Below are 20,320 nucleotides of genomic sequence, written 5' to 3'. Positions count from 1 at the left end.
TGAGCTGATGTGATGCACTTGTTGAACTGCGAGTCCTCGTCCAAGGAATGCATCAGCAGTTTCTCAGCACCATATCCTCATTGACATCTGAACTCAATCCCTGAACCTAATTGGATGCGTGAGCATAACCTCAGCACTTTTGCGATGAACATCTGTGTGGATGTCGGATTAACTGTCAAGATCCGTTAATGAGACACACATGAAACCACGGCGTTCGCAATTGACTTATTGGCAACACGAGAGTCCAAATGGGATTGTTTGGGGCGTTTCATGTTAGGTCGCTTGGGGGAGTGTTGTCCTTACTCGGGATTGCAAAAAGACTCCAGTCCCGTTCCAATGGGAGATCCCTTCTTCTAAGGTCAGTAGGAGGGATATCAGGTTAATGGAAAGCAAAACTCTCAATTACATCATGCAAATGACGGAGAAAACCAATCATAGATCAATTAGATCATGAATTTTTTAACATATTAGTTTTTTTGGGGGGATATCCAGGAAAGTTCTATCAGTCAAACCGAGCTACTTTGATATCAGCCTCCATGTCAGTTGAGAGATATTGTTTATGGCAAAATGTCAGTGTATTAAAAAGCTTTAATGTCAAGTTTTTGGGCGTCAAAGACTGAGAAGGGGAAGACTGTGAAATTAAAGTTTGAAGGGTTGAGGAACCTTCCGCCATCGGATAAGGTCAGCGAAAACAATGTTGACAAAAAGAGACTTGTACAAGAGATATAAAATTCTCTGTCTTCCAATTAGCAATGGCGACATCAATTTCTGTTTCACACCTATGCAGCCTTGGAGAGAAAGTTTATTTTGTGTTGTCATAGGGAACAGGCTGTATAGGGTACAAATGCAAAACGGTCTACTGTGCTTTGCATGTTTATTTTAAGCCACATATTAATATTCCCTCTCTTCCTTCTCCCTCCTTCTTAGTTGTGTAGCCGTGCTGACAGGAGGTGAGCCATGGAGGATGGGAAGCCGGTATGGGCGCCCCACCCCGCCGACGGGTTCCAGCTGGGCATGATCGTGGACATAGGAGCCGACACGCTCACCATAGAACCACTCAACCAGAGGGGCAAGGTGGGTAATCGCACACAAACTCACCCCTGCTTTCCATTTACAGGCTGAGGTAACAGTGGTGTTGGTGCTTGTTTTTCTTTCACATGTCTCTGCAAGTCAATGAGAGAGTTGCACATTCACTGGTTGTTGTTCACCTTAATCCCAGGAGGGTCATCGCCACATACAGACTTGCGTTTATTCATAAACTCACGCACAAGGGTTTCATGAAATAATCCCAAACGCATGGTGAAAGCAATGAAAACATAATTATATATTTTCTGTCTGTCTTGAGTGCCATTTCAGGTAAAAAGGCGTCAGCGGCAATGTGTAAAATGTGAGAAACACGAGAGGCCGCATGTACGGCGCCATGAATAAATAAAGCGAGCGGCAGCAGGTGTGCCGATAGTGTTGCCTGCAGGGAGAGCTGCTCATTAGGAGGTAAAGGCCACCTGTTACACCTGAGACCGTCACGTGTCCCCTTGCAAGCGTCGGGCCTCGGATGCTTACGGCCGACCTGCACTGCAGCAGTTTCCTCTCTGCGTTTGTTACGTTCTCGCCACAGCTCGTGGTCCCAGACCTTTTGGCAGGTGTGTCTGGTTATGTTGCGTTCAGGTGTCCCACTATGCATAACACCACCACACTGGATCTGAAGCAGCTACATCTCTGCTTTCCTCTTCCCTGAGATGTCAACATTTCCATTTACTTGTGCCAGTAAGCAGCTTTTGACGATTAGGGGCTCGTGTTGATGTGCTGTTCACAAAAACACTGTGCTTTCCGCAGCTAAATACGTCGCGTCCTACTTCCTGCTTCCTGCTTCCTGCGTGCTCCATCCAGATGAGAACCCTCACCTGAATGTTCTGGACATTCTCCTGTTGTTGTGAGCACGTCTGACCCGGACATTCTCCTGCTGCATTCTTCATATGTGAAAGACAAACCCAATTTTCCTGACATTTTCTGTAGTGTATGTCTGGAAACAGCTTCATACTGTCCCCTCCATCTACATCACTCCCAAATATGCATATTTTCAAGGTGCACTACTCTCAACTGGAGACGATTTGAAGCGAGTATGAAGCGAACCTCCCTCGTAAGAGCCCTCGAATGACGATTATGAGTTTATGCCCCATTGCAGGACTGTAACTCTGCTCCATTCAGCGAGGGAATGAAAGGCCCATTGAGTGTCGTTTTACTGCAGCGTTGAGCTCATTAGTGGCTCGGCTCTGTGCGCGGCCCCTCAGCCCGGGCTGTCTCTTCTTCTTTGTCAAGTTTTATCGGTGGGACATTTCTCACACGGTTGTTATTGTGGACGGGCATGTCCAGATTGAGCCATGGTATTGTAGCTGGCACACAAAGCGGATTCTGTTTATGCGTACAGGCTGTTGGTGGTAATAAAGCATGGGTCTTGGCTCAGACTGGGACACACACGCACACACACACACAAACACAAGCAGGGCTCTTGCTATAGGGAGTGTAATGAATATGTAAATGATATAAAAGAGTGTTTATTATAGGGAATAATCAGACACGTCATTGTCTTGTTTAGCATAACTACATTTCCTGAGTTTATTCAAATGTAGGTTGTTTTTAATAACTTGATTGGTACAGCGCTCCGCCATTGTCTTTTCTGCACACACACACACACACAAACTCACACACACACTCAAACACACTCACTTATTCGCTCAGGTGTTCAGATCCTGTTGCTCTCCCACCAAATTATTCATCATGCTGCCATGTCTTCTCGTTGTTTCTCTCACAGCCGGCTTGTTCCATTGAATTTATTTCCATTAAGTCAGACAACAGAGTGAGAATATCAGTAACTAATTTAGCCTGGGAACACGTCGTCACACCAAACATCATCACTGTGATCTTTAAGCGTGATGAATGACTCATGTTTATGCATGCTTGTTTAGCTGTGGTTTCATGCTTAACAGGATGCTAATAAAATTAGTTTTTTGTCATAAGCGTTACAAACAATAACCATGTGTTTGAAGTTGTCAGGGGTTCATGTAGCAAGTATGTGTGTCCTGAAAGTGAATGTATTAGTAAGGAAAATTGTTTCTGTCTTCTCAGACCTTTCTTGCTCCAATGAGCCAAGTCTTCCCGGCTGAGGACGATGTCAACAAACTTGTAGATGACAACTGTAAGTTAAAGTTGGGTTTTTTTTCAGACTTTTAAGGCCCGCTTTGGACTTGCACCTCAGTACATTTCAGATACTAACCCCCAGTCGTAACCTGAGGTCGTCAGCGAAGGCCCTTCACCATTTCAAAGACCCGGCTGAGGACTAAAGGCGACTGGGCCTTTTCTCTCAGGGCTCCAAACCAGAACAACCTCCCTGTGGAGATCTGTCTGGCAAACTCCTCATCCTCTTTTAACTCCCTCCTAAAGACTCATTAGGAGTCTTTCTATGTTAAATTTTATACATTTTATAATGTTTTGACTCTTTTCTCATCTCTATCAGTTTTTATATCTGTGCTCTGATGTCGTGTGACCTTTTAAATTGTTTCCTATAATGCCTTTCTTTCTTTTTTTTTACTGGTAAAGCACCTTGTAACTGTGTTTTGAAAGGTGCTATAAATACAGATTATTCTAATTATATTATTATTAATTGTCTCTGTTTTCCCCTGTTCTTTTAGGTTCCCTCATGTACTTGAATGAAGCGACACTTCTCAACAACGTTCGAGTGCGGTACAACAAAGACCACATTTATGTATGTTCTCTTCCTCGCCTGTACTTGTCTTTATTGTAGCTGCAGTGTGAATCCTTTGAATATGCTCTTGCAATCGCTTAAAGACATTGCTATCGAATTGCATCATAAGGAGATCCAGTAACAAGTGAGGCGACAGAAGGAGAGAGAGGATCTCTATCCTTAAGTCCCGGGGGGGTGGAGAAGTACCAGGTGGTAAAGAGGGAAGGGAACCAAGCGCAGGGTCAGAAAGTCAGACGGTCTAACCCGACTCTGATCCCGGTCCGTCACTTAGGGAATGAGGGACAGCTGGTAGATGAGAAAAGAAAGAGAAGTTAACAAGTTAGGGTGTGTCTCATTTTCACCTCCTGTAGTCGCATTGTTCAATAATGAATGTGCATTTCTTTCACTGTTTATTAACTCTCTCTTTCTGTACATGTATTTACATCTCGCACAGACTTATGTGGCGAACATCCTGATAGCTGTGAATCCTTACTATGACGTCCCCAAACTGTACGGCCCAGACACCATCAAGTCGTACCGGGGGAAGTCACTGGGCACGCTGCCACCTCACGTCTATGCTATAGGTGAGAGCTAACACCTGCCAACAGCTGCACAGTATCTATCTGCAGGTTCAAGTAATATTAGTCCAGTTACATTAACCAGCTTTGGTATTATCCTGAGTTTATCTTAAGTATTAGATGAATACATTTGCTTTTTTTAGTTTATTAAATATATATATATATATCTTTATATTATATATTATTATTAGTACATTGTATTATTTTTTAACAGAAGAAATTTAGTAAATAATGCAGTACCAAAACATTTAAAGTCACATTGTTGTTGTATGAGTGTACTTAAAAAAATTAGAACAGGACAAAAGATATATGAAAACTAATACAATGTTCAGTTCAACCTCCCTGATGAGACACTATATAAAAAATTGCATTATTGCATTATTCTTAATCTGTACCCTGAATAAATCCTGATTATGCTTGAAAATAAAGTAATCTATGATATTTTTTCTCTTCAGCCGACAAAACCTACAGGGACATGAAGGTTCTCAAGATGAGTCAGTCCATCATAGTTTCTGGTGAATCTGGTGCAGGAAAGACAGAAAACACCAAGTTTGTTCTCAGGTATGAACTCACCTGAACTATGCTGCGGCGGTCGCAAATCCAAATTCTGTTCCTCATATCAAACCGAGACTCTTCACACATTATGAGACCCAACGATTATGCCTTGTCCCACAAAAAGATGAACAATACGACATTTACCTGGATGCAATCTGCCATTAAACAAGCAAAAACAATGACTTCTCAGCTACTTTTTTACATGATCACATGAATTCAAAAGACGGCATTCACTACTTTTGTTTTGTTATTGTCGAGCAGCCATAGGGAAAGAAACTTTAGTAATTGTTCGAATGTGTAAACTGTGGATTTTTAGTCTTTTAAACTGTTTTTATTCTCCTCTATTCTCTCCCCCCATACTATAGATATCTGACCACAACATATGGAAGCGGTCAGGATATTGATGAGAGAATTGTAGAAGGTAATAAATTATAACGAGCTAAAACCCTGTGTGTGTGTGTTGTGTTTGGATACTGTGTGATCCTGATGTGTATTATTTCCCGTATCCAGCTAATCCTCTTCTCGAGGCCTTTGGAAACGCTAAAACAGTTCGGAACAATAACAGCAGCCGGTTTGGGAAGTTTGTAGAAATCCACTTCAATGAAAAGGTAATGGGTGATCGCCGATCTAAGTTGGTTTATTATTTTTAAAATCTGCTGTTAAGACTTGATTTCATTCTTTTTTTTGGTTCTACCAGAATGCAGTTGTGGGAGGATTTGTGTCCCACTACTTGCTGGAGAAGTCGAGGATTTGCACGCAAAGCAACGAGGAGAGGAACTACCACATCTTCTACCGACTGTGTGCCGGAGCATCGGAGGACATCAAGAAGAAACTGCACCTGGACTCTCCAGACAGCTTCAGGGTCAGTGGGCTCACAGGGACCCCAGGGAGTTTGGATGTTTCTCAGCATAAGAACATGTATGACCCCAGTCCCACCTGGTATTTACATCCGTCCTGAGTGATCACGAGTAGAAAGCACTAAGAACAGGTATGAGTGCACCCAAAGGCATCACCCAGGACACATTCTGAGGTGGTCTGGGACGCATGTGGCCACATTCTTTTCGCTGTGTCAGCTGAAATCTCTGACCTGCAGTTACACCATCAAGAATCGAAAGTATTTTTACACTTCTCAGTGACAATATGTCGATTTGTTTGAGGCCACCGTCATAATATCAACACTGATCGCCACATAATGATTGATACTTTCCTTAAATTGGTAAAATCTTTCTTCATAGCAGCTGCCTGAGATTCATTCAGCCCCTCCTGACTCACACACACACACACAGACACAAAAACACAGTGACATGAGATGATCTGTAAACTCAGACAGGGTAAAAGCAACATAATTCGGTCTCTGATAACAGAAATAACATGTTTATGTATTTGCTTAAAGAGCGGGGAAGTAATATCCGATTCCAAGTGGTCACACGAGACACATTCAGGACGCATTTTAATATCAGGTGTGAACAGACGTGCTCGACTCCGTGCACTTGTGATCGGGTCTCTCAGGATGGATGTTGATACCAGCAGGTCTGAACAGGGACCATGTGATAGAGGATGAAACGAATGCAATGAAAGTTCAATGAAACAGGGGTCTTGTTTTTTGAAAGAGAGCAGGAATTTGCATTTTGAAAAGCTAAAACAAACGTTTACCTCACTTCATTTGTATTTCATAATAGGCGTGTGTTGGCAGGTCTATAAAAGCCTGTTAGATGATGTTTATTCGTACTTTCTTGAACGAAAATTGAAAGTTCCCCCCGCGTGAAATCAAAACTCCCCTCAGTAACAAAATATTCCACAATTGAATTCTGTCCCGTTCGAAAGCAATTATCAACTCAGCAGGGGCAGAGTCAGAGAGCAGAAAGGTGTTTATCCCAGACGGGGTTTTTCTTCTGCATGCATTGCAAAACAACACTTAACGGAACAACAAGCAGCTCGAGCTGTTCCCTCTTAGATGTTTATCATAGTGTCATGATATCAGATCCCCGAGGTGATGCCCACATCAACAGAGGCAATTACTTTGTGCAATTCACTACCAGTCAGCTGTGGAGCAATATTGGAAGACAGCAGAGTAAATCGTTGCGACGTTGGAAATCAATACAAATATCCCCGGCATTGCGTCTGAATTAAATTCATCAAAAATACTAATTATGTTTAATTGTTTTCTAAAAGTTTGTTTTCTCTGTTGCAGTATCTGAACCGAGGATGCACCAGGTACTTTGCCAGTAAAGACTCGGATAAACAAATCATGCAGAGTCGCAAGAGTCCTGAGGTAATGTCACATCCTGTTCTGGTTCAATTACTAGGAACTCATCTGTTATGATTATTTTTGACACTTGTGTTGCATTTGTCTTTGTTTGGGGGCAAAGTTTTTTTTAGAGCAAGAAGACAAAGGCAGAAAATGGAACACTCTGCGATGAATCATTCAGATATGCACTAACAATCAGTTACAATGGGAGTGAAAGCAAATCCCAGACCGTGTTTTTCGAAATATTTGTTGCCAAGGTGAAATGATATGCAAAAAAAAAACTGGTCAATCGCAATTTTTTATGCCGAGAAATTAGTTCAAGTCTGCGTATTTGATGAATTATGTACGACATGAAAAAGAGCCAGGCCCTCGACGAGTTGCGCCGCAGAGCCTGCAGGAGACGTGTAATTAATATCATGAAACAATTAGAAAAATAAGTGTGACAGGTCGCTCTCTCAGGGACTAATTATACATGTTCACTTCACTTGTTGTTTTTCTAAGACAGAATAATATCTCCCTTCTATGTTAATCAAACTTCCAGGTGAAATGGTGGTAAACAAAAGAGCTTTCAGCCCTCTTTTTTAATGGGTTTACTCCTAATGAGTTTATTTAGCAAAGAAGTAATGATTTAAACTTGCTTCACCTTAAAGGCCAATCACAACCTTTAATCTTTGACTTTCAGACAGATTTCTCATCCCATCTTTCACAGACATATCAGCGTCTGTGTTTACTTTTACCTTGTTTTTATTTTAACAGAATCAACAATACAGAAAGCATGTGCATTTATTTTCATTTACTTAATTGAAGTTCTATATATCTGGTTGTATTTATATTTTGTTTATATTAATAGCTGTTTAGTTTTGTTGTTTGTTTTAATATATCAGTATCATGTATCGTTCAGGCTCTGATGTTTTACTCATGTACTATATCATATTAGCTGAGTTGTACTTTAGTGTGTGTATTAATATTTCCCCAAAACATGTATTTTTAATTTTCCCATTGGAATATGTGCACCCAAACACATATCAAAAATTGTATCTGTGCTCCAGTTTTTTTTTTTTGTGTTAACAAAATCTTTAACAGTGTCTAGAAACATAATCGTTGGAGTCCCTGTAAGCTGTGGTTGTAAGTACACTGTGTGTTATTAACACATTGTTGTGCGTCTGTGTGTCCTGCCACACGCCTCTGTTTCTGTATATAGGACAACAAGGTGAATTGTTACTTTATTTATCAGAGCTGTGTGTCCGCTGCTCTTTCTCCTGTGTTCCTCCTAAAGGTTTTTCACATGCTGCTGTGTGTAGTGCACGCTTCCTCTTCTCTGCATGTGTCTGCCACGGCTGGGTGGGGTTAGAAAAACACAAAGGATGCTTGTTCAGCTGGTTTCAGTCAGACTGGACGATGAAGGGCTGCACAGTTATTTGCCGTAGACACAATCGATACTTGTGAAAGATATTAGTTTTTCATTTTGCAGACTTGCTGTCTCAGGGCCTAGTCCCACTGGCGACGTGTAGTTCAACTGTGGCGAACTTTGACCCACGATATTTGTGTGACTGAGTCAAAACGATGACAAACGTGTTCCCATCAATACAGTAACTGTGAAAGTTTTCTTATAAATCACTTAATTCAAGAGTCATAATTAGTCATAATTGTGCAGCCCTTGTTAATTATCACTCTGCGTTTAAGCTACAGTCTTGACCCCTGATGACTCTTGAAGTGGTCTGTTCCAGTCATGTTTTCACGCTGCATGTTTCTGTTTTCATCTCTCCTGAGATAACATAAATGTTTCAGATGGTTTTTGTCTTTTCTTTAAAAGTATAAATACATGAGTGGACCAGACATTTGGAGACATGGCTCCTGGAGCAGAGCAGCCTTAGTTGTATAGGGTGGTGTGTTTGTTGGGTGCTGCTGCTGGTGGAGGCTTTTACTGGTCAGATATGTTTGGGGTTTGTTCTTCTCTAACGTGTGGCTTTTATAGTTTAGAATCACATTTACTCAATATCTGAAGACAAATGGTTTAATCAAACTTTGAATAATATAAAATACAGATTGATATTCACAGATTGTTTGAGTAAATCCTGATCTGAATTGAGCTTTCACACTTTTTTCAGTTTCGCGACCGTTCCTAACTCTCTCGTGTCTTTTGCAGCATCTGAAGGTCGGCGCTCTGAAGGACCCTCTCCTTGACGACCAGGGCGACTTCAACAGGATGTGCGGGGCCATGAAGAAGATTGGCCTGGATGACACTGAGAAGCTGGACCTGTTCCGGGTGGTCGCCGGCGTTTTACATCTGGGCAACATTGACTTTGAAGAGACGGGCAGCTCCTCGGGTGAGGGAGAAAAAAAAAAGATACATTTTTGGGTTCTGGCAACAAATGTCACTAGAGCTCACTGCAGGGGTATTTTAGTTTTAGCCTATTTTAGAAAGTAGAAGTAGGAAAGCGTTACTTCCTTGATGCCACAGTATCCATCAGAGGTTCAATAAGTCGGCATCAGTTGTTTTTTGGTTGTCTTTTTTCAGTAAATGAAATTCTACAGATATGTGTTGTTCAACCAGAGCTATGTCCTTCAACACCATCGCAACTCTGTTACCTCGGCAACCACGATGTCTCTCTCCCTCTCATTTCTTGTTCATTCTTTATATTTCTGTCTATACAGTCAATGTCTCTTAAGATTGAAAAAATACACGACAACGGCTTTTAAAGGGAAGTTGTCAACAGTTCCTTCCTCAATACACTGAACGACCACAACTGAATTTCCCCATTCACCTTCACATTAGACCTCTGATTGTGGAAGGTGCCATTAATTATGACCTCTTTACTTCACTCACATTAGTTTGTAAAAGAAGAATAAAAAAAGATAGAAAACGATATAAGATATTAAGTTAATCATGGTTTTTTAAGTATAGATTCACCATTTGAATTCAGACATGAACCTTTGTCTTTCACATATGAAGAACGCAGCAGGAGATTATCCAGGTCAGAACATTCAGGCGAGGGGTGGAGCGAGCAGGAAGCGGGACATGATGTATTAATTAACATTTCCCTGAAAATGCATTGGAAGGAAAGACAATATAAGTATTTTGTTCAACAACAATCTGTATGTGTTTTTTTTTTTACTGTTTATATTTCCTGTATGTTTCAGGTGGATGTCATTTAAAAAATCAGTGCAGCCAGACTCTGGAGTGCTGTGCTGATTTGCTCGGTCTGGACCAGGACGATCTGCGCGTCAGCCTCACAACAAGAGTCATGCTCACCACAGCAGGGGGCGCCAAAGGAACAGTTATCAAGTAAGACCAGTGGTTTTCAGCCTTTTACGATTCAAGGCTCCTTTTTTGGGTTTTAATGGAGAAAATCAGCTTGATATTCTCTTGATTTTTGCAGAAGCCACTGCCGTCATTTACAAACAAAAATGAACAGAACTAAGTGAAGGCAATGAGTTCATAATCTGAAAACGGCTTATTCTCCTTAGACGGAGATTAACCAACTGGAATTTAAACGGCACAGTTACTGGATAAGCAGTTGTTTCCTGTACTGCAAAGTCTTTAGATGTATTTATCGAGCAAGATGATGAGATTTTATTATGACACTGAATTAAGCCTGTTATTTTATGGTCTTAGTATGAGAGAGTAGTATATGATAGAGCTAGTGGTTTTATTTTGTGCATGATTGCAAAGTGTTTTACTCGCAGGTTAAAAGGCACATGTACAGAGGGGGAATATGGCACAGTACCGGCACTGCTGCTGTGTACTTGTGGTGGTGATGTGGTGTTTGAGTGATGGGGGGGGGCACGTTTGGTGGATTAATATTTCAGGGGGGCCAGATGCTTGCCTGGCCTGGAAGTGTTTTCTCCACATAAATAATGCAGCTCGTATCTGAGGAGGCAGGCGAGCATGGCCGCTGTACAGTAGAGGCCCCGGCGTCTGGGGAGCAGGTGGAGCTTAGGGGTTTTGTCATTAAGCCCCAGTCTACCCAATGGGAGGCTGAGGGTAACACAGGGGGGGGACGGTGGATGTGATGGTACCAGGGATGAGGGGTGTATCTAACTAGTGTGCATATGAAGCATTGTATCTGATAAAAAAAGAAAAAGAAAAAGAAGCCTGCCACTGAGGTTAATTGTAAGGATCTCGAAAAAGACTTGCTGCATAAAAGAGCTTGTGTATTCTCACGAGAGGCAGGATGTGGTGGAATATTCCCGTTTGTAATATCCGACTGTTTTTTTCCCTCATTGAGACAAGAAAAGGAGAAAAGGATCAAAGTGAGTAAAGAGAGATCATAGCAAAAAAATAAAAAAAACCAGACCATATCATTTTAAATTCATCCACTTCATCCTCTGGGGGAGCTGAGTTGAACTCTGGGCCACTGAGGATCTGCACCTTGCCTGTACAGTCAACCCCTGTCAATAATTCAAAATAAAAGGTGTTGAAGAGTCGTCAGAGAGCCTTGTCGGGTTCAAGGTTCAAACTTTAGCTTTAATACGTTTCTCTCCGGCTCAGAAACCCTCGTTTTAAAGCGGTCGCCTAACTTGACTGTTAAGTTCGGAAAGGGTAATGGCGCGTACGCTGCAAAATGTGTCACGTTGAGACGGCGTAACTTTTGCTGTCACATGGAAATTGGGTTGATTTAAAAATAAATAGATAAAAGAGAGGGATTTAATAGGCGACCGGCAATGACCCCGTTTTTTTCGGACCGTCTCTGCCCCACTTTGTGTGTCCCTGCAGGGTGCCTCTCAAGGTGGAACAAGCAAACAACGCCCGCGACGCCCTGGCCAAGGCCGTGTACAGCCGGCTCTTCGATCACGTGGTCAAGCGGGTGAACCAGTGTTTCCCCTTCGAGACCTCGTCCAACTTCATCGGGGTGCTGGACATCGCTGGGTTCGGTAATGAAATGCAGCTAGTGGTCTACAAAATGGAGATTTAGCTCAACAAAGTTTTGCCAATCTGTAAATTTGCAGCTTGCAGAGGCAGTTTGTGCTCCCATTGGTTTGTTCAGTCTAAAGATGCACTTATCTGTGCAGCATGTTTCCTAATATAAGAACCCTCATGCACACACACACAAACACACTTCATTACCAGGCCACTTTGCTTAGAGAATTAATTTCCTCCTCTGCCATATTTAACACAGCATTTTAATGTTTTTCATTTTGGATTTAATTGAAATGTGTTTTTGTTCCTGCTTCCTGTGTTTAGAGTATTTCGAGCACAACAGCTTTGAGCAGTTCTGTATCAATTACTGCAACGAGAAACTGCAGCAGTTCTTCAACGAGCGCATTCTCAAAGAGGTGGGTGATCCGGCGTCTGGATTCGGGTGGTTCGGTGTGGTTTACCTCTTCTGTCCTGGGATACCTGCCATGTCATGTCACTCACAAGCCAAACCCTCGCCTGCCAGTAGGAGGTGGTTGGGGCTCCGAGCTCCTTCTGGCTTTCCCTCCGTGCATGTTTTCCCTGCGTCTCTCCCGTGCGCTCTCTCATTAGAACGCTAATTTCTCTAGGGACACGACGAGGCTTGTTCTTCCTCCTGTGATCTCTTAGCGTTATTCTCTTCCAAAGGTTTCCAATTAATGCTCCACAATTCTGGTTTCGGCCTCTTTCTCATTAACTGAATCGCATATTTGCGGGTTTGATGTTTTGTTTGTTTGTTTGTTTGTTTGTTTGTTTTTTGAGGTGCCACTAAATATTTGATTATTAAACCTCTTTTTCAAACCGGTATTTCCAGCGTTGATTTTTGACTTTGGGACTTGTCTGTGCAGGAGCAAGAGCTGTATCAGAGGGAAGGGCTGGGCGTGAATGAGGTCCATTATGTCGACAATCAGGACTGCATAGGTAAGTTCCTCTCCTGAAACCCGGCTGACCCTCAAACTGTGTGCATTGATTTTTTAGTTTTTATTAAATTTCTGTGTGGACAGCCTCTTTTCAAAAGTTCATGATTTCCCTGATGAGATGTGTCGCTGTCTGATGAAAAATGATGAAAATGAAAAAGTTTCAAGGTAGAAAACTAGAATTGCATTCAGTAGATCACTCAACAGTCCCCATCAAGCTGCATCAAATTTTACACACTCATAGATATTAGTCCTCTAAATATGCCTGATTTTTTTCATCAATATCTATGAATTATTCCTTGACAAATTGGGGTAAATGTAAAAAAATCTTGTAATGTTAAAGAACGAATACAAATTCCTGGATCCGGCCTCTGATCCAGATCTGCACCAAAATGTAATGGCTTCTTCCCTGACGCATACCGCATCCTCCCAAAAAGTTTCGTGGAAATTCGTTTAGTTGATTTTGTGAAATCTTGCTTACATTCATACAAACATACAAGCCAACCAACCAAGGAACGGACAGGGGTCAAAACATAACCTCCACTCTACTAAGGGCCGTCAGTCCTTTTAAATTCAATCCAACTGCACCAAGTTCCACAAACTCATAGATATTAGTTCCCTAAATTAGCCAAGATAAAGATCGATTGATTATTCCCTGGTAAATTGGTGAAAACGTCTTGCAATGATGCAAACTCCTGATCTCAACCAATATTTACTGGGTTCTGTCTTGGCCCATGTCCTAACCTTGTGCCAAGTTTTGTGAAAATCCGTTCTGTAGTTTTTGCGAAATCCTGATGACAAACCAGCAGATGACAGTGGCCAAACAAAACACATCCCCTCCTAGACAGAGGAAAATAAAAGACCTTGAACACATCTATTTCTAAGATGGCTGACTTGATGTGGTTTCAAATGATCAAAAAGGTACATGTGTCCTGGCGTGTGTGTGTGTTGATATCTACATGTATCTCGCACCGTGGGTACATCACTGAGTGACACTCGGGGACATCATTAAGATGAAGCGCTGCCTTTAATGTAGTGACGGAGACGTGGCGGTCTGCAGAGCCCACACACCACAAATGTACTGAGGTTGGTTCAAGTGTGGTATCAGGTCACCCACATGACATTCAATCGGGCCATTCCTTGGGCTCTGGGCTACACGTCACAGCAGCAGAAAATACACCTGTCGGGGGGGGCAAAAATACCAACTGCTCATTATCCAAGACGCTGGCATATCCGTCTGTGTGAAGGGAGCAGGCGTGATGCGTATTTGTGGGTTTTTTGTCCCCTTTTGTGCCGCGAGAACCCGGAGAGATGATAGCACCTTGTTTTTGTTGTCCCCGTCCTCGAATGCATCCTCAAATTAATGGGATGAAGTCGTCAGTGTAGCAAGGTGAAGCAGTTTGATTTGTATTTCAAAGGCTGTGGTTATTCGGGTGCGAGGTTAACTGACAACCGTGAATAACATTTATGACTTGCAAATGGCCGTTTGGGTTGGCCATTAATTCACCCATCAATCTTCGGGATTTATGCACAGGTGCTTGGCCATGCAAATTTTTGTTTTTTTTTCCCGAGGTCCTTGGCTATTAGATTATTTTCCAAACACAGCGAGACGCATGAATTATTCAGATATGAAGCTCAATGAGCGTCCTGATGAACATATTCAGTGCTTTCAATATTCCCATTCAGAAACAGTAAACAGTGGAAATCTCCGAGAAATCTCATTTTCGGAAACTAAACGTCGAGTCAAAGGTCTTTGTACATTATAATAGACCATGTTGACAAGGCGGCCATTTTCTTCTGACATCACTCACATGGTGGGAAGCGATATGAACAGAATAATGTCGTACTACTCGTGATCGGATATCACCTCCCTGCTCTATAAAAGCAAAAACACGTCCGTCAATTGTGTTCACGGAGACCAAGTTATATTGTTTTTACCCAGTCTGAGTACACAAGTGTGTCAGTTGGTGTGTGTGTCTGTGTTGGCACGAGCGAGTGAAAGAGAGGTAGAGAGAGCTGTGAAGAAAGATCTCAATTAAAGGAAAGCATCGATCAATATGTGGTGATCAGCCTTTGAAATTGAACAGCCTACGTGGCACCGCTCTGATGGTATCGGACTTCACATGCGGCCCCTGAATTGAAACACAGCTTGCGGTTGCTGTTCTTCCCTGAATACTTTAGCAGAGATTCATGGGTTTTGATATCATCCATGAAAATGTCTGTAAACATTTGTTGATGCTTATGGATTTCGACGTGCCAAGTTGAAGTTCTTATACACGGTATATACTGTACATTAACACAAATCATAGCGCTGTGGTTGATGGATAAATATCTGTTGTTTCCAGATCTAGTGGAGGCAAAGCTGGTGGGAATCCTGGACATTTTGGATGAAGAGAACCGACTCCCGCAGGCCAGCGACCAACACTTTGCTCTGGTCGTTCACAGCAAACACAAAGACCACTTCAGACTGACGGTCAGACCTCTTTCCCACACTCCCTCCCTCTCCTCTTCTCTTCCACCGCGCTTCTTATTATCTCTCACCTTTTGTCCTTTATTTCTCTCCACTCTCCTGCCATTATTCACTTTCTTTTGTGTATTTAGCTGCACCGCGGTTCTGCCATTGTGGCGATTTTCACTCCGGCTGTGCGTTACAGCAGGTTTTGTGATTGTCACACAGTTCCATTCCCTCCCTCTTTGTCAGTGCCTGTATCTCGGCAAGCATGAAAATGTAGCCTTGACACCGATTCAGGCTGAAGATAAGAGGCGCTGCAACCACATTCAAATACAAACTCTTCTTTCCATGAAATAGAATAAAAGACATGAATTCTAATGTGCTTCAATATACATTTCTACCATTAAGTTTTTTACACTTGAAGGAAAAAAGATTTATGGATTCCTCTCTGACGAAGCTATTAGAGCTTTAAAATGCTGCTTGCTACATTTTCTGTTCAAGAAATAAAAGAAAAGTGGTTGTTTATAATCCTTGAGACACAAGATGAATGTGGTACAAACTCACAAAACATATCTTGACTGTGTGCAGTTGTTTCCCTGTATATCCATGCAAGTAAACATATTAAACAAGTTCAATTTCCCTGTAGACAGTTTGTGATGCCTTGTTGCTGCTGTAGAGATGTCGATGGATACGATCAGAGTAAAATCAATGTATATGTGTGTTTGTTTCAGCGCTGTCATTAAATATGATTTGCTTTCTTCCTCTCCCACTCAGGTTCCCAGAAAGTCCAAGCTGACCATTCACAGGAATCTCCGGGATGACGAGGGCTTCATCGTCCGGCACTTTGCTGGAGCCGTCTGCTATGAAACGGTGACGGTGTTTTTCAATTTGTACAAGCAAAATGTCATAAAATGCTATAAAATGTTTCCTAAAGCTCAAGGGGATGTATTTAAAACTCTTAGGATATTCAGTTTATACAAAACAGCAAACGCTCACAATGACAAAACAGAAATAGGGAATTTTTGGCTTGAAAAACAATAATCAATTTTCAGAATTAATCATCTTTCGATCAGCTAATTAAATAATTGACTAGTAGATTGAGGTTTATCACAATTGTGGACCTGGTACAAAGGTCACAGCACATCTCCTACACAAATAAAAACTAGCTGTGGTGAAGTGTTTTTGTTTGCTGCAGGGATGGACGCATTATTTATTTGCATTTTAATAGATTTTTAGTCTAAAGCTCTGCAGCTACATACATGTAAATGTGTGTATGCATGTGTATGTCCGCAGACCCGGTTTGTGGAGAAGAATAATGATGCCCTGCACATGTCCCTGGAGAGCTTGGTGTCTGAGTCCAAAGACAAATTTGTTCGAGAGCTGTTTGAGAACTCCAGCAACACCAAGGACTCCAAACAGAAGGCAGGCAAACTCGGCTTCATCAGCGTCGGCAACAAGTTCAAGGTCAGTGCGACTGGTGAAGTCAACACTTGTCATTTCTCATTGTCAAAGTCCCGAAAGCTGATTTAAAAAAAAAAATATCTTGCTCATTTTTACTCTATAATAATACCTTGTAATTTGTCTTTGAAAAAGTCTGAAAGGAAGAATAAACGTTTTTAGATAATAAAATATATTATTTCCAGGGGCCTTTATATAATATATTTAATCTTTTTATTGGATATCTATTTTTCTCAGAGATTTATCCTACTGGACTATTCCAATAAAGACATAACCATACAATATATTTTAAAAATAGGGAACACGATGTATGTTCGCAGGTTGTGCCCAGGAATGCAAAATTGGTGTTTTAAAAAACGCTGCTCTACTCTTCTGTCTTTCCATCTCTTATCTTCTTCTGTAACTTTTCTCATTTTCCACTCCTCTTTCCATCCCTCTCTCTGCACCTCATTCACCGCTCCCCTCTTAGGTTTCCTCCAGTCCCCCTCCCTCTTTCCTCTGAGAAAACCTTCCTTGGTGGATAAAGCTGGATAAAGTCAGCTCGAGGTATAATAGAGTAGGAGTCAGAAAATAGGAGGAGTGGAAATAAAAGAATGAGGGAAAGAAAAAATGAGGTGAAGTGTTCAGAGTGAGATAGAAGTGCGCAGCGTTCACCCAACTCCAGTCTGATGTTGTCACTTACTTCTATGTGCTGCACATCTCCTTCAGATTTGACTTTTCTTCATCACTTGTTATGCACCTTCACAAATGCATGAGACATCGACTCAAGCATGGAGATGATGTGCCGGATGAGTTCATTTTAATAAAAATGTTTGATTCCTAAAACCATTGGCAGCTACACACCCTTCATTTTGGCTTTTTATCTCAGTTTTTAACAGTATTCATTCATAAATCACTCATTCATGCACGGTATGTCCTGAATGCATACTGGGTTTGAAGCATGTTGTGTTTTCCTTCCAGTTTTCCCTCCCGTCTCTGCTACGTTCATGACAAAACCTTTTAAAACAAGTCATCGTGAAGCCGTTTGTTTCGTCTGTTTGCTTCCACAGACTCAGCTGAACCTGCTGCTGGAGAAGCTTCGCAGCACCGTGAGTAAAATTCACTTTCTCTCATCTCATCATTTCATATTCAGTCGAAAAAAATCGTTTTGAATACGCTTTGAATCAGTAGAAAAATATATCACCCCAATCAAAAGTATGTAATGGAATATGTCAGCTTATTGCAGGACTATAATTGAGCATATACGTCTTTAGTCACACACAGCCTGAGATGTCAGGGTCGAGACAGATCAATTTTTCCCCGACTAATGTTCGTTGTGTGCAGGGCTCAAGTTTCATCCGCTGTGTGAAACCCAACCTGAAGATGGTGAGCCACCAGTTTGAAGGAGCTCTGATTCTCTCCCAGCTGCAGTGCTCAGGTAACAACACTGAAACATCTTATAATAGTCTGTATTTAGAATGTATACACCTAAGAACCTGGTGCAAATATATTTCTATAGCCATTTTCAGATATTGAGCTCTGGAAAACGTCTGGAAAATCAGGTCTACATATTTTCCCTGAGTCTGTCTGTCACACATGAAGAAGGCAGCAGGAGATTGTCAGACGAATTCACAACAACAGAAAATGTCTTGAACATTCAGGCTGATGGGCAGAACATGCAGGAGACATGACAACATAAATTCTGCTGCAGAAATCAAAGTTTTATCTTGAATCTCGTTTTCTTTCCAAGTAGAAATCTTTGTCGGTGTCTTCTACATGTAATGACACCTCTTTTTCATTCTGAGACATTTGTATTTTTTTGTTGCTTGCGTGTTACAAACTTCCTCAATGTGGCCAACCCGCTCGCTGGGACATTTTCTTGCTATATTCTCACTCGGACATTTTCCGGATATTTTACCAATGTCCAGAGCAACCGACTTACATTTGTGTTCTCACTTACAACACTTCTGGAAAAATTCAGGACAATGTTCAGACTTAAGTGCACGTCTGAGAGCAAAGTAACAGTGTCTAGAAGTGGAGTTAAATATTGGACTCTTGTTCAGGAAGGAAATCAGCAATGTAGGATATGTAAATTTACGTAATTCCCACTGCTTCTCAAAATGGTTTCAAAAACAGTATTGATTGAAAAAGCCTCAGAAGGTATTTGTCTTTATTTATTGTACTTCATTTTAGTGCAGTTCATCTTCACTGTAATGCCACGGTTCTTAATAGTTTAGTTTCCTAGTCATACTAAATTATTTCTGTAAATGCTGAACCCACAATTTGGACACTTAGTATAATAACTAACCAGTTTAAACTGTGCTAAATTACTCCAGAATAATACTGTAACTATGAATGTGCATTACTGACAGGAACAGAACAATCCTGTCAGTAGTGTGCTGTAATTCCTCAGGTGATCCAGTTTCCTTATTAAAACCCTGTTTTCTTGAATGGTTGTTTTGATCAGGCATGGTGTCAGTGCTGGACCTGATGCAGGGGGGGTTCCCCTCCAGAGCCCCCTTCCACGAACTCTACAACATGTATAAACAGTACATGCCAGCTAAACTTACACGACTGAACCCACGACTCTTCTGCAAGGTGGGATAACACAACCTGTTTTCAGGAACAGTTTCTCCTTCAGTGGAAACATTGAAACTGCTGTTGGGTTTAAATAACAAGTTAATCTGTTTGAAATAAATCCAATTTAGTTGCGCATTTTGTACCAAGCAAAAAAAACCAATGATATTTGTAAAATGATTAACTCACATAAACAGATCAGTGCCCTAATTCTTTACCAGTTATATAATATTGCTGTGTCACTGGATGTGAATTTGTTCCTCTGCAGGCGTTGTTCAAAGCTCTGGGGCTGAACGACAATGACTTTAAGTTTGGACTGACCAGAGTGTTCTTCCGCCCTGGAAAGGTAAAGGTCCTCGAGACTAATTACCAGGTCATTATCTGCACAAGTGTTTTCCTTCATTCCTGTGCTCTTGTCTGTGTGTGTGTGTGTGTGTCAGTTCTCGGAGTTTGACCAGATCATGAAGTCTGACCCAGACCACCTCGCAGAGCTGCTGGAGAAAGTCAACAAGTGGTTGATGTGCAGCTGCTGGAAGAAAGTCCAGTGGTGCAGCCTGTCCGTCATCAAACGTACGTGAAATCCCCCGACACGCCACAGTCTGGAGAAAGAAAGTGGAACACCATCTTGCATGTATTTAGATCAGGTCTCACATCGGATGCACCAGCAATTTCTGAAATTTACAAAAATGACCTGTCTCGCCATGTTGGATTATGATGATTACACACTAGTGAAAACATCATTAGGATTATTTTATATCCAATTTCTTACACACTGAACCTTTAAACTATTTTACTTTGCAGTGATTTCATCCTTTCTTATTTCCTCACAGTGTGTTTTTACGGCTCTTTCAGCCAAAACCAAATCATATCTCACACTTTTCCATTCATTCTGCGCGTTGAAAGCAGCAGCCTCCAGCGAT

At 41.6% G+C, this 20,320-nt stretch overlaps 1 protein-coding gene across 3 annotated transcripts in view; it reads left to right on the top strand.

Annotated features, from left to right (window-relative positions):
- The window catches only part of myo6b (myosin VIb), a 37,133-nt gene that overhangs the window by 3,240 nt on the left and 13,573 nt on the right, over positions 1–20,320 (top strand). For 2 of the 3 annotated variants that reach the window (XM_034576181.1, XM_034576182.1), the window contains exons 2-24: positions 928–1,074; positions 3,124–3,193; positions 3,687–3,760; positions 4,194–4,323; positions 4,773–4,878; positions 5,238–5,293; positions 5,383–5,480; positions 5,570–5,734; positions 7,064–7,144; positions 8,322–8,330; positions 9,267–9,447; positions 10,262–10,406; positions 11,838–11,995; positions 12,306–12,397; positions 12,866–12,938; positions 15,280–15,407; positions 16,161–16,256; positions 16,680–16,850; positions 17,894–17,932; positions 18,168–18,261; positions 19,291–19,421; positions 19,669–19,746; positions 19,841–19,970. In XM_034576181.1, the coding sequence (XP_034432072.1) occupies positions 958–1,074; positions 3,124–3,193; positions 3,687–3,760; positions 4,194–4,323; positions 4,773–4,878; positions 5,238–5,293; positions 5,383–5,480; positions 5,570–5,734; positions 7,064–7,144; positions 8,322–8,330; positions 9,267–9,447; positions 10,262–10,406; positions 11,838–11,995; positions 12,306–12,397; positions 12,866–12,938; positions 15,280–15,407; positions 16,161–16,256; positions 16,680–16,850; positions 17,894–17,932; positions 18,168–18,261; positions 19,291–19,421; positions 19,669–19,746; positions 19,841–19,970 (2,422 nt within the window). In that variant the 5' untranslated portion in view covers positions 928–957. The remainder of the gene's footprint in view (positions 1–927; positions 1,075–3,123; positions 3,194–3,686; positions 3,761–4,193; positions 4,324–4,772; positions 4,879–5,237; positions 5,294–5,382; positions 5,481–5,569; positions 5,735–7,063; positions 7,145–8,321; positions 8,331–9,266; positions 9,448–10,261; positions 10,407–11,837; positions 11,996–12,305; positions 12,398–12,865; positions 12,939–15,279; positions 15,408–16,160; positions 16,257–16,679; positions 16,851–17,893; positions 17,933–18,167; positions 18,262–19,290; positions 19,422–19,668; positions 19,747–19,840; positions 19,971–20,320) is intronic. The other variant, XM_034576183.1, reaches the window with a different exon arrangement.

The sequence above is a fragment of the Hippoglossus hippoglossus genome, chromosome 22 (genome assembly GCF_009819705.1).
Source record: "Hippoglossus hippoglossus isolate fHipHip1 chromosome 22, fHipHip1.pri, whole genome shotgun sequence".
NCBI lineage: Eukaryota > Metazoa > Chordata > Actinopteri > Pleuronectiformes > Pleuronectidae > Hippoglossus > Hippoglossus hippoglossus.
Note: the sequence above shows the minus strand (reverse complement) of the source record. Positions and strands in the feature narration are given on the sequence as shown.